This window comes from Euprymna scolopes, chromosome 16, assembly GCF_053919585.1.
Source record: "Euprymna scolopes isolate OS-2025 chromosome 16, ASM5391958v1, whole genome shotgun sequence".
Lineage (NCBI taxonomy): Eukaryota > Metazoa > Mollusca > Cephalopoda > Sepiida > Sepiolidae > Euprymna > Euprymna scolopes.
Window position 1 is genome coordinate 55,062,248 of NC_136497.1, and position 18,617 is coordinate 55,080,864.

Here is an 18,617-nt window from a genome sequence, read left to right on the forward strand (position 1 = left end):
ACTTGGATGTCTTCAAATCCAATGTTAACAAATTCCTAATGAACCGCCCCTTAAGTAAACACTTCAGCAAATCTCCTCACTAACTTAATGTACTTGCAATAACCCTTATCCCTGAGTGGCTTCCGGGCCTTGATAAGTGGTGATCACTGTGTAAAAAAAAGGAGTTTGGTAGGGTTCTTAAAGGTCACATCGTTGAACTTTGACCTCTTAACAGCCAAATTTCTGGCCGAAATCCGATCACATCGATTTTCCCAAATCTCAGTACCCTGTATATCAAATTTCGAGTCTGTAGACTACAAATTAACAGAGTTATTGCGAAGGAAAATGTACCCAGACACACGGACAGACAGACACACAGACACGTTCATATATATATATATATATATATATATATATATATATATATATATATATATGTGGTTGCTCTGTATGGAATTTTGAACTGAATACTTTATTTACCCCTACAGTAGCTAGTTCTCGTTATGTCAGCCATAACGGCCTTTAGTTCAACAAAGATTCCCGAATTTAATAAGACGCACCTAAAGAAGGTCGGAGGTTATATCGGCTGAAAGGTGGTAGGAATATCCAAGATGAGAACAGTAATCCGGGTCATCTGTATAATACAAATTTTCGACACAAAAAAATCGAAATGCAGTAAATCACTTATCGATTCCTTTTTCTGAATTCCTTCCGATGTTGTTTCTCCAAACTGTTTTCAAATTATTTAGTCGATAATATATATATATATTTTTATCTTCAAATTCTTTCGTCAACTAAATTTTTAAAACGCTCAAATCGAAAAGGATTTCTTCTGTTAATGAATACAAATTATACTACACTTTGATCAAAAATCAAAGGCCGGATAGCGAGAGATTTCAATGACAGTTTAACTTCGGTTGTTGAAGGTCAAAATACTTTCTTTTTTTTTTTTTTTTTTTTTTCTCATTAAGAACATAACTGCTGAAGAATAGTGAAACTCACCATGGATTTTATTCATCCGGGCTTTGTTTGTCGTCGCTTCTTTGATCCATTCGTGGCGCATCGCTTCATCAGGGGTCATTCTCTTATCTGGATCCCAGCTATAAAAGCAATTAAGTAAACCAAATTAAAATGTTTATAAGACTGTAGAAACCATTTAAGTAACAACAAATTTTCTTTGAAGCCTCTTATACATATTCCGTAAGAAGAATCTAACTTGATTTTAATATGTGATTCTAACATTCACAAAATTAAAAACAAAATTATTGTAAATGAGAATGCTTCATCAATAAACATAGGAATAATAAAAAATAATCTGACATGATATCAGAGACATTGAGCGTTTTCGACCTTTGTGGGTTTGTGAATATGTGTGTGTAATTTCGGTATTTAATTGCCACCCATGACCTCGAAAATTAGAAAGGTAAGCGTGATTTTCGCCAAAAAATCAATTCGTCACCAAGGTCAAGCAATGAAGAGCGTCCACTTAACGACTTCAAATTCTATTGTTCATATATATATTTATTCATACTAGTTCATATTTATATTTATTGATACTAGTTCATATATGTATTCATTTATACTAGTTCATATTTATATTTATTTATACAAGTTCATATTTAAAGAAATTGTTTGCAGCATTTCTAGCAAGAAAGATCGAATACAGTCACTTCAACAATACGGTTTTGCAAAACTACTGTCACGGACGGACATAGTTAAAATCGTTAATGCTCATATTTCGTCAACCGACAAAATGCAAATTCTGAAACAATTATCGCTGAACAAACTTTAAAAGAAAAAGAAACCTTTCTTCTTTTACTTTGATACGGAAAATCAATCCAGTGGAGGAATATTTGTAACAATGACTACAAACGATTACAACGACAACAGCAGCGACGACATCTTCCGTTTAACGATTTTTAATATATGCTTTATTTCTATGCCTGGCGCTGTATATTGCAATCATTTAGCTTCCTTTCTGACGTTTCGAATCAAAAGCTGAGGTGAGCTGAGTATCCGACAAAAGATTATAAAAGAGTTAATGCACTGCTTACTCCCTTTTTCTTGATCAAGAGATTCTGTCATGTTGCACGGACAAAGTCTCAAACTTCTCTCTTGAGACGCAACCAGAACTCTCCGGGTCCTTTGAAACATGGGCGCGATTTCGACAAGAAACCCGAATTATCAACACCGTTACCGCTGCATACACATGGACTAATTAATGCAACACGCTCATGCTTACATACACACGTAAGCACGACCTTACTTTAACACATGTTGGTTGTTGGTTGGTTGTTTTTGTTTTACGGCATATCAACCCTTTTCGGGTTATTTAATGCCGAATCCAAAGATTTTGAAGAAAAAATTTTTTAATAGAATATATTTGTTGTTTTCACGTCGGTTTCTATTTAACCCATAGTTGGGACCCTAACAGGTACTACCGCTCCGGGTCAGAGTGGACCTGAGAGCAATGGTAATTAAAGGGTAGCTCCACACTCTCCAAAGCCCACAAGCTGGGGCCTCACCACTGGATATAGTTTAAGGTCATATCCAGGACCCCCATTGAGGGACTTTTACCCTCTGCAGGGGGGCAGTCGGCGTATTCTAATGCCCCACCGACAGGACCTTAACACATGTAGACGTAAAAACATGTCTCTCCCCTTGTTTACAGACAGGACATTCATCCCCCCTTTCATGTATGGACTTTTCTCGCTTCCCTACTGACGGGACATTTATTTAACATCGCGTAGACTTTCTAACCTTTTGTCTTTGTCCATAATCATAAACATATTCACGTACCTTTAATCTCATTCTTTTATTATTTACACATTAATAAAGAAAACTCATTAAAATTGTTTTACATGTTAAAATGAGACTGTTTTTCGTATTTTTTGGATTCTTCCGACTACCTTTCTTATACTGCATATAGTTTCTACAACGTTTCGGTCGATATAACTTCCGAACTTCTTCAGGTATATTTTTTGTCGAACTCGGGAATCTTTCTCTCGAACTCTGGAATAATTTCGAACGGAACCCTTTATTTAATCCACGTGGGTAGCATGCTCTCGTTCCGTCACCCATGACTGGGTAGAAGTTCTAAGTAATTAAATTTAGTATCGCCCGCACCAAGGATTAAACATTCGACTCCAGAATAGCCTATCTTACAACTGAGTTTTACCAAGTACCTTATCCACTATGTCAAGGGTCCTTGTCCGCAATCATGTCTGACGAAACGGGAGCATGTTATCCATGTAGATTAAATGAAGCGTTTCGTTCGAAATTCCGTGTAGATTCTCGAATGCAACAGAAAGAGTTCTACAAGATACACTCGAAGAAAGTCGTAGATTACATCGACCAAAACGTTGTAAAAATAACGCTAAAGGTGCGAACGATAGTCCGAAGAATCTAAATAATATGAATAATCAATCCTCATCTAAAAAAAGTCAGAAATATGTGACTGTCTTTCTATTTTACAAAGGCATTCAATCATATTCAAATCACCTCCATTTTTCATATTATTTTTCAATACTAGGACTTATACTTGATTCTTAGAGGCATACAATCAATGAGTTTATCTCGTGCATCACCAGACTTCTTCATGCCACTGGTGACAGACCGACTCAAAATAGCGAATAAAAAAATCACGATTTCTTACTGTAAACATCTTTTGAGGAAGCTCAAGAAATGGTAATCTCCAGTCTTGACAACTTGATGTAATTCTTTGCCATTGATTCGTTTTTTCTTCCCTTTGCTGTTTGTCATGGTTCGAGCATTACCATTGGAATCTGGTTATGCAAAAAGAAATTGGTGTTTAGAATTAATAAATAACAGATTCTTATCAATTTACAATATATAACAATAGCATCATGCAATCATCATCATTATCATCATCATTATCGTATGAATCCGAAGATTCTATTGTGGGCATTGATTTCTTCGGTATTTTTCTAGTCAGAATTCTTTCTAGAAAGATATCGGATATTTACGGGAGGGACCACATGAATGTTGCCAATATTCTAAGTGAAAGTTATTTTCGTGGAACGAAATGGGTTCGAATTTGGAACACCTAGGTCGCCAGTTCGTGTCCTAAACTACTTGACCACCGTCACTTCCCGTATCATGCAATAAATACTGATCTGCATTTCCCCTAGATGTCAAAAATTAATTACAATAGATATTCTTTATTTTAGCATTGAGCGACGGAAATACTTTTAAAGTTAAGACTCGCATATAGATGTACGTTATAAATAAGCTATAAGAACACTCGTCCCAGTACGGATAAAATTTATTCTCCAATAACTCCACATGAAGCCGATTCCTAGATCTCCTGCAGTATATGGAAATTGGGTTTAAGAAAGGATTGTTAACAGCCGTCTTTGTTAGTCTTTCTGTCGCATATGATGCTGAAACACTGCTTTATCCTGTAAAAAAATCCAAGAGATGACAGGAGATCTTGCATTCACAGGCCTTGGAACCATCTTGATAAACAGGCGCATTTTATGTTATTTTAAACAAGAAACAAATTCGTTGGCACCGACAAAAGAATTGTTTACATCAAAGTAGTGTGCTTGCGCCATTAGTGTACAACATCTAAACCAATGATAATGAACAAGAACATTTACGCTGACAAACTCCATGTAAAATCCCAAGGGAGTACCTTCTACTCCTCTACTACGCAATCACTTGTATGTAAACCCTGTAAAAGCGCAAGTTCGCTAATCGACCTCCTTAAAATCACGTGACTGGGATAACACTTTAGAACCGCACCAACCTAACCTACTTTTGACCCCACCCTCATATTCAAGGAACACATAAAAAAAAAGATAAAGTTGAAAATCAACTCTCGGAACAACGAACTGCGAAAACTTGCTAATTCCAAGTAGAGAGTCAAACACACACACACACACACACACACACACACACACACACACTAAAATGTAGTGTCTTCTTTCTGTGCTATTCCTCTGTCGTATTCGAGGAAAAAAATCAACGGATTCCAATAAATTAGACCTACAATGAATGAGACCTGTCGCTTGATCACCGTCTTCCAACGTTAACAAATTGCATCTCGTCGTTGACATTGCCTCTGTAGATAATATATGTGAATTTGCCAAATGAGTAGAGAGCACAAAGAGCTATCAGTGATGACCACTGGGCAGTATTTGTTGCATGTGCCACCGCGTTGTCACCCCCCCCCATAGTCGGGAAGTGATCTCGTCACTCGCAGAAGGATACGGGGAAGGGACAACAATGCAGTCGTCATTGTTCGCTCTCTTTTTTTTCTGCCGACCAGCATGGAGTAAGCACGTACAAATTTTGTCTCTTCCCCAGCACTAGTAAAGCCAGTAAAGAGTGGTTAAGTACGGTGAATGTTTCTTTGTCATTAATTTTTTTAATTGTAATATATTGTAATCTTTTAGTAAAATAAATAGCCAAGATTCTTATATATATATATATATATATATATATATATATATATATATGTGTGTGTGTGTGTGTGTGTGTGTGTGTGTGTGTGTGTGTATTACAATCTGTGTTGCGTGTTGTTTGATCTGCTTAAACATCCAGACGAAGTCTGCCACCTTTCCAGCCAGAACCCAACTTCAAGAAGTCATCCTCAGAATGGAGAAGCAGCCCAGAGAAAGCCACACCCAATTCCAGGTATGCCTTCACTCTTATAAATAAAGACTTCCTTGTAACCGTTGGGCGGTCACTCTAGTGACTTATCCATAGTGTTATACCACCATCTACTTCATGGATGTGAACCAATGGTTCAATGACTGAAGTCAAAGAGAAGCTTCTTCAGAAGCGTGTAACGTAGCCGTTTAGTCGCAAATGGGCAAACAAATAAAACAAATAAATAAACTATACGGGTTGGCATATTTTTCTTTTTTTCTTTTCACAAATATTTTTTATTACTGTTACTTTCGGCACCTCTTAAACAAGCACCTTGTGTCACATGTTCATTTTCCGTCGGCCGTATGTCGGTCACAATTGGTCCTTTCAGGTTTCCGCTATTTACACGTACATTTCCTTTGAAGTTGATTTTCTGCCCGAGCACGTGTTGCATTTTTTCTCTTTTTTCCTTTTTCTCGCGCGCACTTCCTATTTTGCATATGTAGTTTTTCAACTGCTGCTGCTGATAATCTCTTCACATATTGGCAATCATTCTCTGGTGCTGATATTTTCCACCGTGCTCATGCGCACTCTGTTACACATGCTTTGAGTTCCCCCTCATCCATCATCATGTCAGGTTTGGTCATGATCGGTCTAGTGGTGTGCGTTGTAGAAGAATTGCAACAAACACACACATGCACACACACACACACACACACACACACACACACACACACACACACACGTACATACTCACACACACGAAAGCTACTAATTTATGAATATAGATAGAACTTTATTATGTATTAGCAGGGAGACCCGATGTTGCCCGGGATCAACTGAGGATCAACAAATGTGCCATTCTTCCAAAATTTTTATTGTCATCGAAACCTATTAATATTATTGAAAGATACCTTGTTTCGAATGAACAAAAGTAAACTAAATAAATAAAATATTGAATAAAAAAGTTAAATATGTTCAACTGAACTCTGGCAAAGATGCGAATGGGGTTTCAAAACAAAGTTATGTAATACATACCAAAAAATTGTCGTTTTCGAGACGCTTTGTTGAGCAAATTTTCGGGTGGTACGCCAAATATTTCCATAATGCAGGCTAACTGTTCCGTTTCATTTTCGCCCGGGAAGAGTGGATAACCCGTGTACAGTTCGGCTAAGATACATCCTAAACTCCACATATCGATTTGCGTCGTGTATGGGACGCCGAGAATAACTTCCGGTGAGCGGTAGAAACGACTCTGTATATATGTGTATACTGCAAATGAACATAAAAAAGATAACCAATGATGATGATTAAAGACCGGAAGTTTATGAGTGTAAGGATAACAGAAAACAAAAAAATGGCGCATGCAAATATATCTATAGAAGCGCAGATAAAAGATAAAGAGTTATCTGCCTTGTGCAATTTTTTGAAATAGACACGTGGTCAGATTTATTTTCATTTTAATGTTTGCGTTAAACATTAACAAGCTGACATTTGTTAAGAACCGATCCTATTTACTTACACAAGGGCAAATTTAGACACAATGTAGGTTTTTTTAAGGTAGGGGAATCCAACTTCCTGAAGAAGGGCACTCTGGATTGGAACAAAAATAAAAACGATTGCCTCAATCTAGAAAGATTTCTCCTTCATTACCTGAGGAAATAAAAGACTAAATGCAGGTACTACATTTTGCATTATTGATCTGCTATAAGAAGTTATATATATATATATATATATATATATATATATATATATATATATATATATATATATATATATATATGTATGTATGTATGTATACTAGTGTTGAGACGATTAGTCAGAAAAATCAGAACCTTTTGGGCATCGGTAATGGAAAAATTTGTGTCTAATTTCCGATACCAAAAACAATTTCTTTAATTGTTTTTATTTGATTTTGTTTAAAACAAACTCTTCCTTTGCTTGTTGTTATAATAAAATAGTAAATATTTATTGTATTGATTTTACTCTACCAGTAAAACTAAACACTATAGATCTTTTCCAGAAGTGTACTTTTTTACGTTTAAATATATGCACATGAAACATGTGTTTTTATGGTAATCGGAAACAAATACCAACTTTATAGTTAATGAAGGATCGGAATCGGTAATTTTATTGGAATCGCGAAAAATGTTGGAATCGTCCCATCACTAATATATACACATGCAAATTAATTGGAAATAGGAGACAGGCAACAAAAACAACAACAACAACAACAACAAAAAATACTTAATAATACCCTTTCAAATCTTTGCTAAATAATAGACTACCCACCGTTTTCCGGTTTGTCTACCCACCGTTTTCCGGTTTGTCCAGAACTGAAAACAAGCAGGCCAATCTAAGTGTGATAAAAAGTGATAAAAAGAAATAGGAATGGGGGTTTGAAAAGTGGATGGTGTCCTGCAAAAAAAAAAAAGCAAAAAAAAAAAAGCAAAAAAAAAACAAAAAAAAAAACAAAAAACAAAGATCAAGGAGACTAAAAAAAAAATGACATGCAGCTTAATATTGTTTAACTTTGCTGCACCGGCAACAACCAGTATTTCAACATGATATAAATGTAAGGATGTAGTTTTAAAAATGAATCGTGCCGATTCGTCACATGCAACAATAGGAAATACATAATTCGGAAGTCAAAGGGGGAATTAAAATTGCGAGCAACAACAGAAGTGGCGTGCGCATTTTACACAATAACAGACAAGTCATCTTCAAATGTTAAAGCTTTACGTTCGTGACGTTGTTGCATCGTGATCACGCCTCCTCCCTCTCCCTCCCGAGTCTTTTCTTTTAACTGTCATTTGGAGCGTTCCATAATGGAAGCTACTTATGATTGTTCGTCTTGCAGAAGCATCTGACTGAAAATATTTCATTGTTATACGGAAGCAAGGCTACTTGGCATTGCCTCGGGAAGAGTTAACAAAAGGTGTAATATGTTTGTCTGAAAGATTTTTACCCTTTCTTATCTCTCCCAACGACTATCTCAGTGTCTCTCTTACAAGTCCTAGAGTTGTAAGTTCGAGCCCGTTGATAAGTAGGCAAAGTGTCTGAATATATACTGATGAATCTTCAGATGACCAAACATGCTTGTCTATAAATTAATTAATATTTAATTATATATACTTTATGAAAATATATGTGGCAATTAAGCTACACGGAATTTTCCGTGTTTCATCCCTGTAAGGACACATCGGGCTAAGAGGCATGGAATTCATATTATCGGGTGTTTTCATGTATAGACGTGATGTTTAGTTTATCAATCATATTGATTGTTATTCGCGTCCACGGGTTAATGCTTCCATTAGTCAATGGTAAATATTTACTTGCTGCCCACCACAGCAAGATGTGACACAAGGTCAAAAAGTGGGTGTCAAACCAGCGACCCTAAAGAAGGGATACTCTGGCCTAGCAAAAATTGCCTGGGCGTCTCCATCGGCATTCCTCGTTAGAGGCGCCTCAAGCAATAAACGTCTCACCCGAAAGCGGGGTGGAAAGGCTTGGGAGGGTGGACCTCCTAGATAATAACCAGCCGGTGCACCTCAGTTTAACAGGTAGTGGGCCAGTTCCTGGCTCAATACCTTTCGGGCTGATTGTCAAGAACGGATGCTTGACTGATATCACCTAAGTCTTCAAGCAGCTGAAGCAACAAGGAAACCCATCCTCCAATATTCAAAGAATTGTATGGCTTTATTCAGATAAAGGTTTGGCGGAGTTTTCCTTTCTTTTCCTTTGTTGTGTTTTAAAGTTAGGTGATTCGTCCCCTTTTTGTGAATGTGTGGAATTAATGATTAATAACCATAATTCTTTCTGGCTTTTCCATTTGTATACTCTCTCTCTCTCTCTCTCTCTCTCTCTCTCTCTCTCTCTCTTTCCCTCTCTCTGTAACAACGGGTTGAATATAATAGAAAGAAAAAAGAAAGAAAAGAAATGGCTTAATTTCATTGTTATTTTTTAAACAGCTATCAGTAAAAATTTTAAAAAAAATGTAATATTTTTCAGATTCTTTCCCTGATGCACCACTTTACTTCCAGATCATTCCAAGTAAATTAATTAGTGTACAACCTCCATTAAAACTGACGGAAACATTATGCTTCGCCAGTTTTCGCACTTATATTCATATTAAACTTTAAATTTCCATTTTTTTTTTTTTTTTTTTTTATTACATTTTCACCCCAAACAAGGCAAATTGCCACTTTGGTGTAGGGAGCTACTATCAGGGGCAACAACTACTGGGGTACTATGTAGGGATTTGGGCAGCAAGATGTCGGTTCACGTTACACTTGAACTTCTGCACGTCAGTACTGTTGGGGAAGCAGGGACCTGGAATGGAATTCCAGAGTCTAGCGGTTCTGGGGAAGAAACTATTGGAGTAAAAAGATCTTTTACGTCTAGGGATCTCTACAGTGTGGGGTGGGATTTGGCAGCCTGTCGGGTTTGTCGAGGGTGCTCACGTCGTGGGGGCACAAGTGATTGCAGTTCGTCAGAGCATTCACCACTAAAATACTTGTAGAAAAGGCAGAGGGATGCAACATTTCGTCGATGGGACAGAGGCTGAAGCTTAGATGCCAGTTCAGGGCCTATCAGGTTTGCGACTCTCTTTTGAACCTTGTCAAGGAGCGAGAGACTAGTAGCAGATGCACCAGCCCAGATGTGGCAGCAATACTCCATACATGGGCGAATGGTGGCCTTATAGAGGTGCAGGATACTTTCGGGTGTTAGTAGTTTTCTAGCACGGTAGAGAGAGCCCATCTTTCTTGCAGCGGCCCTGGCAATGCCTTCAATGTAATTGTTCCAACTCATGTTTCCTGTGAACGTTAGGCCAAGGAGTTTGAAAGATGTACTCTCAGATAAAGAATCGTTGGCCATTGCTATAGGATGTAGAGAGGGTTTCTTGTAATTATTGAATGAAACTAGTTTAGTCTTGGCAGCATTGAACGCGACCAACCACGTTTGTCCCCATTCCACCACAGATTGGAGGTCTTCCTCTAGTGTTTCTGCCATTTCTTTAGAAATGTGTTCATTCGTCTTCCTGTCGTGCCTGCCATAGAGTGTAGTGTCATCAGCATATATACCCATCTCAGAGGCAATTTTGTCGGGGAGGTCATTTATGAATATCAGGAAAAATAGAGGTCCAAGGATAGAACCCTGGGGCACCCCCGCATTTATATGATATTGTTTAGATGTACGACCGTCAAGAACAACAAGATTTTTCTCTTATCTAAGAAGGATTTAATTATGTTAAGTATTCTACCAGTGATACCGTATGATCTGATTTTCCTGAGGAGACCCTCATGCCATACCCTGTCAAAAGCCTTAGATATATCTAGAGCTACCGCTCTGCCCTCCCCCGCTTTGTCCAGTGAATGGTATATACGTTCAGAGATCACAGTTAGGATGTCTGCTGTGGAACGGGCTTGTCTAAATCCATATTGTTTGTCAGTCAGAAGTTTAGCATCTGTAAGATGATGGACTAGAGCATGGTTAATTATGGTCTCAAATATTTTAGCAAAAGTGGGAGGAGGCTAATGGGGCGATAATTTGATGGGTCAGTCCTTTCGCCAGAATTCTTGAATACTGGTACAACAGAAGCAGTTTTCCAACAGCCCGGAAAGCAAGCTTCATTAAGGCATTTGTTGTAGAGTTTGGAGAGAACTGGAGCTACTTCGGCTGAGCACTTTTTTAATAGCACAGCTGGGATAAGATCGGGTCCACATGCTTTTGAAGTGTCAAGGTTTTTTATGATAGCATGCACCTGAGCAGGGGTGGTTTTCAGATCGTCTAGCGTGGCGTCTGTCCGCATAGAAAAGTCAGGTAGGGGGTGGTTGGAAGGGTCCAGTGTGGAGTTTGAGGCAAACCGACTGGCAAGCATGTTAGCATTGTCGGTTGCTGAGGAGACAACCTCGTGATTGTTGGTTAGTGGGGGAATTGTTGATTGCCCATTATTTACTACACTGTTGTAGATTTTCCAGAAGTCTCGAGTTCCTAGTTTTTGTGCTTCGATGCGCGTTTTAGTGGTTTCCGTAAATTCTCTCTTAGCTGTCGCTATTTCTTTCTTAACGTTATTTCTAGCTTCTATATACTTCAGTCTGTTTGAACTGGACTTATGTCGGTTAAACATGCTGCTTTTGAGCAATGGCAGTTGCACAAGTCGACGTAAACCATTGGGGAGAGTGGGGCTTACTATAAAATTTCCGCATGGGAACATGCGCTTCAATTGCAGTTTTGAACCAGTCAGTGGTCTCGTTTGCACATTGTTCAGCAGGGAGAGAAAAAATATTTCTCCATGGGGCATCTCTAATTAGTTCCCTGATGGCTTCCCAGTCAGCCTTTTCATAATATCTCGTTGTTTTGAGCACTGGATCTTCAGTTTTGGCTCTAGAGTTTAGGGCCATTTCAACCATTATCACTGCATGATCAGCGTTCCCGAGTGGGCTGTGGGCCTTCGTTATGCAGTTATCGGGAACTGTGTTCAAAAACAGATCTAGAAGTGATGCGTATTGTTCTTCCTGGTCAGGGAAACGGGTTGGAAACGTAACAATTTGTGATAGGGATTGAGATATAGTGAAGCTATGAGTTGTGCTGCCCGCTGCATCTGTGTAAGTAGAGAATCCAAGCCAGTTTTTGTGGTGGACATTAAAGTCATCAAATACATGTATTTGTGCGCTAGTGTCGAGGGACAGTGCCGTGTCTATGCTGTCAGATACTTTGTTTATTATGGTGCAGTCCTGAGTCGAGGGAGAGCGGTAGAGAAAATAATAGTAGCTAATATTGTGTTGCATGCTTAGTCTAAAGCACATAAAGGCTTGATCATCTGTTTCTAGGTTTGTTTCTCTAGTCAAGGGAAGGGTATTACGAATGTAAACTCCAAGTCCGTGCATATGTCTGTCAGAGTCCTTACGGCAGAGTGGGAGATATCCAGGCATGTTAAAGTGGTTAGAGGGAATGGAGGAGTGTAGGTTAGTCTCACTTAGTGCTAAGATATCCGGGATATTTTTTAAGAGAAATGCTTCAACATCAGCTTAATTAGTTCTAAGCCCACGGATATTTGTGAATGCAAGCCTCAAGGGAGGAGGCAATTATCATCATTCTTGATAGTCTAAAGAAAACATCAACCACTAATTTCATATCTAAAATGGAGGATTTCTTTCGAAACTTATTTCAAGCAGTGCGATTTGACAGACTTACTATTTACTTTGTCGCTTCTCCTCAGCGCTGTAAATGGTTTCGTCCGGAGGATAGAAAAGGCAATCTTTTTTACTCGTTAAAGTGAGTGAGACGTATATATATATATATATATATATATATATATATATATATATATACGTATATATATATATATATATATATATATATATATATATATATATATATATATATATATATACGTATATATATATATATATATATATATATATATATATATATATATCCAAATTGGCATTGGACTTTATTATAAAGTAAAGAGTTTTCATTTCCCACAAAACTAGGTCGGGGTCACATTAAATTTAATGACGTGATGTTTGTAAATATGGCTTGTATAATAACAATTTTTACTCTGCACAAACACACACACACACAGAATTACGATTTTTATACATTGAAAAGAATGAAATCTGTAGAAAAAACTTTTTGCTTTACTTCTTGATTTTGTCAGTGACTTGCTTGTCTTGGTAGTAAAGAGCAGGCCCCATTTTTGTGCTTGACTTCTAAATAAAAAAAGCAGAACACTTTAGCACTTTACCTACTTTTGTGCAGAGCTGTGGAGTCGGAAAGTATAAAGTCCGACTACGAGTCTTTGGATTAAAATCAATCTGATTTTGACTCCTAGAATTCCAAAATATCCGCCTCCAACTCCTTATTTCAAATTTTTCCAATGTTCTGATTCTCGATTGACTTTTCGGAGATTAAAAAGTGTGAATACGATTTCCAGCGTTATTACAAGTTCGATATCTACTCCTTCCAAAACCTTCCACAACCTTTGACTACGACTCAAGAAACATATTTTTTAGAGAGTGGTGCAGTCACAAAGTTAATTCGACCATTTAACTACTATCAGGAATATGCTCATTCAAATACCCCCCTCTGATCACAGAATATTTCATTGGATGTGAAAAGAAAAAGACATGGCGTCCATCAACTTTGGGTTATTGACCAGAAAGAATTAAAAGAAGTGTTATTCGGGCTGATTTAATAAATCATTTCGTCAATACAAGTGCGTCACACGACTGCCACGGATTTTCACATAATATTTTACAAGCTATAGCTTCATCTCAAACAACGCGTCCATATATACTATTACTCTTGCTTACGTGTTATTTCTTTTCGAAATAGAATTTAAATAGAATTTCTATTAATTTTACCAACGCAGAATTATAAAGCAGTTAAGTAAAAAGTTGATGAATTAACTAAAACAATTTACTTTACAACATGGCAAGAAAGAAAAAGAAAAAAAAGAAAGAAAACAACATGCTGAGGATGGAGCTTGACTCCGAAATATATTAAAATAATAAATTTCAAGCAAGTAAAATATTTATTTATTTTCCTAATATTGCGTTGTGATTTGACTTTCCAGCACACTTGATGCGTATTTTATTTGATTTAAATTAAATCAACGTTTTTTTATAATGGAACTCACACCCTTGACGGTAAAACAATTTATTTTCTTATTGAAAAAAAAGAAAACTTTTGGTGGGGCTTAATTTTTACGTAAAACATTCAGCGGAAAATAGAAGAAATAGAGAGAGAGAGAGAGAGAGAGAGAGAGAGAGAGAGAGAGAGAGATCGGTATATAGATATATATTGACGTAAGTTTGATAAGAGAGACGTGAAAACTTCGGTTTCTTCACAATTTTCAGCTGATAATTTTATGCAATTTTTCTTTCACTATCAATCTTATTTTCATGAAAATAGTGATCATAGTTCAATTCATTTATTTGCAAAATAGATAATCTTTAATTTTTATTTGTATTTTTTGTAAAAGAAAGAAGACACGATATTCTCCTTGGAATCTGCACCGGAAAGACACTTAGGGGGTTTCAAACTTTCTAGAAGTCAACAGAAAGGTCAGAAAGGAACTGAAATAATTCAAGATTCGACTACAAGGCGGCGTCGAAGAGAAAAAAAGACGACCTGCCGCTGTTATCACGACTGAGTTGTTCGTTGAAGCTCAGAAGATCAGCGACAATGAAGCCAGCAAGTGGATGACGTCACAATAGAGCAAAGCGTAGATGAAAAGTCTATTAGGCTGGTGGCATGTGAGAACACTTACGTTTCTACACACATTGAGAAAAGGCGAATTTCTATAACAGGCAATGCAAGAAAATGAGAAGGAATTGATTAGGTTCAAACAACCACTGAAGTGATTCTTCACCAACGATGTAGGTGCAAGTTGGCCATACGTTTAGTAACAAAACTCAACACCGTACCAAGTCAGCTGGAAGACTGTCAAAGCAATTTGTCGACCATACTTGACCTGATATTTGACCTTTTAGTTTGCTTGACGGCAACTGCCTCGTTTTTCTGATCTGGGGTGTGATGGAATGAGGCAGACAGATCCAGCTGCAACATGACGGATGAGCTAAATGCTAGATTCATCGGGGTTTTGGAGGCTCTAAAGTCGGGTTCGGGGTTGTCATGAAAGCATAAGGTAGTATTCTGAATTAAAAACTGACGTGAAAGGTATATTATAACGTTGTATAGGCAAATCCAAACCTAATCAAAGTAAGAATGAAACCTTGCTTAGTTTTGTATACACTTATGTAGGTATACTATGATTAAAGAGATATCGATGGATATTTATATTGAGTCAACCGACGGTTTAGCTAAAGTCATTCCTCGCTTTGTTTATTTGTAGAGTTTATTATCATCTGTCTAACTATACAGTTGAATTGAAATTTTTAGGCTGTTCCTTATCTTGAGTTTTCAAAGTATTTGGATGATTAAATTATTTGAGTCAACATTCTAATAACTAGCTTCAAATATTAAACAGAGTATAGTGACGTGACTACATGAACGAATATATATATATATATATATATATATATATATACCTATATATATACATATATATATATATATATATATATATATGATAACTCTTGAATTTCTTTAGTTTCAAAGCATCAACTGCATTCTCTCATTAGCTATACCTTCTTCTCCTGCTCCACCCTACCGAGCACACACTTCCCCTTCATTACACTGACGAAAAGGCATCTTGTATTCCTACACATCACCAACAAAGAAAGAAATAGGAAAAAAGATAAACATGTATACACTTTTCGCATTAATTTTTGTATTTACACACACACACACACACACACACAGAGGAAAATGTCTAAAAAAAATACCCCGATTGACCATACTTTTCTTCTTCGCTAATATTATCTACGTTGCATGCGTCTTTCATTACACGGAAAAGGGTCACGGGAAGCAGCGGAAAATCCTGATTTTAAAAACATTTTCTATTCTCATGCGCCAAAAAATAAATAAAATAAGGTATATAAATATTTACAGATTTTCATATTAATTGATACACACACACACGCACACACATATTTAAGAGCAAATAGTTAATAAAACATGTTAAAAACACTTTGAAAAGAGTTAAAAACATAATCTGATTTATATATATATATATATATGTAGTAAGATGATTGATAATTTATAATTAAAAATTAAAATTAAAATTTAAAAATCGGTTTCATAAGAACAAACAAATCAGTAAATTGTACGATCGTTTCGGAAACGATGTTTTTATTGGGATAGACAATAAGTCTTGGACAATAATTTTATCACATAGTTTTTTAAACAAAGTCTCCTCATCAGCAAAAATATTGGGTGCGTTTTTTTTTAAAGACAGCAAATATAAAAATAGCATTTTTAGGTAAGGCAGATGTATCTGGAAAATATTTAAAATATAAAGGAAAATACTTACTTTTTTGGATTTTGAAAAACAAATATATATATGGACCCATTTTTGGATGTGTACAAATATATATATACTACGCCTCTATCTCATATATATATGTGCGTGTGTGTGTGTGTGTGTGTGTGAGAGAGAGAGAGAGAGAGAGAGAGAGAGAGAGAGCTCGTAGCTATGAGTGTAAATGTATGCATATGAATTAGCAAGCCATGTACATAAGCCGTTCATGCTAAAACCAGGTCTCAACGTAGACACAGTCACAAGCCTCAAGTATTTGCTAAATAATTGCTCACTTTCAGATAATCGTTTGCAATTTGAGCGCCAATCATCGCATGCTTTCATAAGGCGCACAACAAAAAGCGGTTCATTTCAAAGGCGAGGAATTTGGACATGGTTTTTTCGATGCGTCATCCTAATTCTGCGACAGGCTTTGCGACCAGTCGGGGTTTCATGCTTCTGTTCTAAATTGTATTTTCGATGTTTGGTATTAATGACACATGCAAAATAGCACAAGTAGATAAATTGTGTAAAATATAAATGAAATCTCAAAATGAGCTTCATCAAAATTCACAATACAATACATAAAAGCACAACTAAAATGTTTGCCAAATAAAAACATTATATCTACATTTAAAAGCTTAAACAAGTCTAAAGCCTAACCTTTTTACCCTAACCTAAATTTCTAACTCTTATTTTGTAAAATTCACGACAGGGTTTATTTATGCAAACAACAAGTAATATATCATAATACATATATACCTACAACTAATCAGGTCGCGGTCATATCTTGAGGTTAATGATTGCGGTCGCTTAAGAAAAAGTTGAGAACAAACTCTGTGCTTGCTTAGTGCCATTTTTCTATTCATCCACTTGTGCCATTTTTACTCTTTTATTTTACCTGTGTGCATTTCTACTCGTGCCATTATAATCGTGTCTCAATATTTTCATCGATAAATGTACAGAATTGAGGCGTATTACTATACATGGGCCAAATAACTGTATTAGAAATTATGTCTGTCGGTCACACTTAAGTTAGAAATAGTGTTCTCGTTAGTTTGTTATTTTTAAGTTGTAAATAGAATTTATATCGCTAAATGCGCAGATTCAGTTGAGCCATTTTATTTTAAATGCGTCCAAAAATCTCTACACAGGTTTCTTACCATCAGTCTATATGTCACACTTCAGTTTGCAATAGCATTTTTATAACTGAAACCGCAGATTGAATAGCTGACTCAGATGATTTCAAGCATTTATATAAAAAGCTCTATCTGTTGATTTATTTCTCACGTAAATTTTAAATAACATTTTCTCAAGTAAGTTTGAAAGAGCATTTTTGTCTTTTTCTCACTTAAATTGTAAAAAGCATGTTTGTCTGTTTCTCACGTAAATTTGAAATAACATTTTTGTCTTTTTCTCACGCGAATTCGAAATAACATTTTTGTCTTTTCTCACGTGAATTTGAAATAGCATTTTTGTCTTATTTTTTCACGCAAATCTGAAAGAGCATTCTGTTTATGTAAGTTTTAAATTGCAATTCTTATTATCACGTACGTTTTAAACATATATACTTTTTTGTTAGGCAACTTGAAAATAGCATTTCCTCATTGTAAGGCAAGTTTGAAATGTAAAATTTTGTCTGTAACGCATATGTTTTCATTGCAATTTTTTCTGACAAAAGTTTGAAATAAAATTTTTACCATTTTGTAACGAAAGTTTTAAATAGCATTTTCGTCTATTTCTCATGTAAATTTGAAATAACTTTTTCTGTTTATTTGGTAAATATAAAATAGCTTTTTTGTTTATTTGACACGCTTAAACTTAGAATAGAATTGTCATTGCTTGAGATTGAATGGATCTACCTTAATAATAAACCTTTTGTTGTTTTTATTTTTTAAAGATTGGAGAATCGTGCAACTTGCGCATGCCAGGAACGCCTGTCATTATTTTTAAGAAAAATGAAATTGTCGTTAGATCTAAAGAATATAATAAGTTAGAATTTTCGAATCATGTTTCATGCAGGCATTCAAAAGATTCGAACATGCAGCACAATCTGTCATGCCATCCGAAAATGGCACAAAAATCGTGCTTA

At 36.2% G+C, this 18,617-nt stretch overlaps 1 protein-coding gene across 13 annotated transcripts in view; it reads right to left on the reverse strand.

Moving 5' to 3' along the window:
• LOC145295967 (dual specificity tyrosine-phosphorylation-regulated kinase 4-like) overlaps positions 1 to 18,617 on the reverse strand; it is a 436,432-nt gene that overhangs the window by 20,291 nt on the left and 397,524 nt on the right. For all 13 annotated transcript variants that reach the window (XM_080141888.1, XM_080141891.1, XM_080141884.1 and 10 more), the window contains 3 exons: positions 6,634 to 6,867; positions 3,635 to 3,764; positions 982 to 1,079 (listed from right to left, as the gene is read on the reverse strand). In XM_080141888.1, coding sequence (XP_079998014.1) covers positions 982 to 1,079; positions 3,635 to 3,764; positions 6,634 to 6,867 — 462 coding nt within the window. The remainder of the gene's footprint in view (positions 1 to 981; positions 1,080 to 3,634; positions 3,765 to 6,633; positions 6,868 to 18,617) is intronic.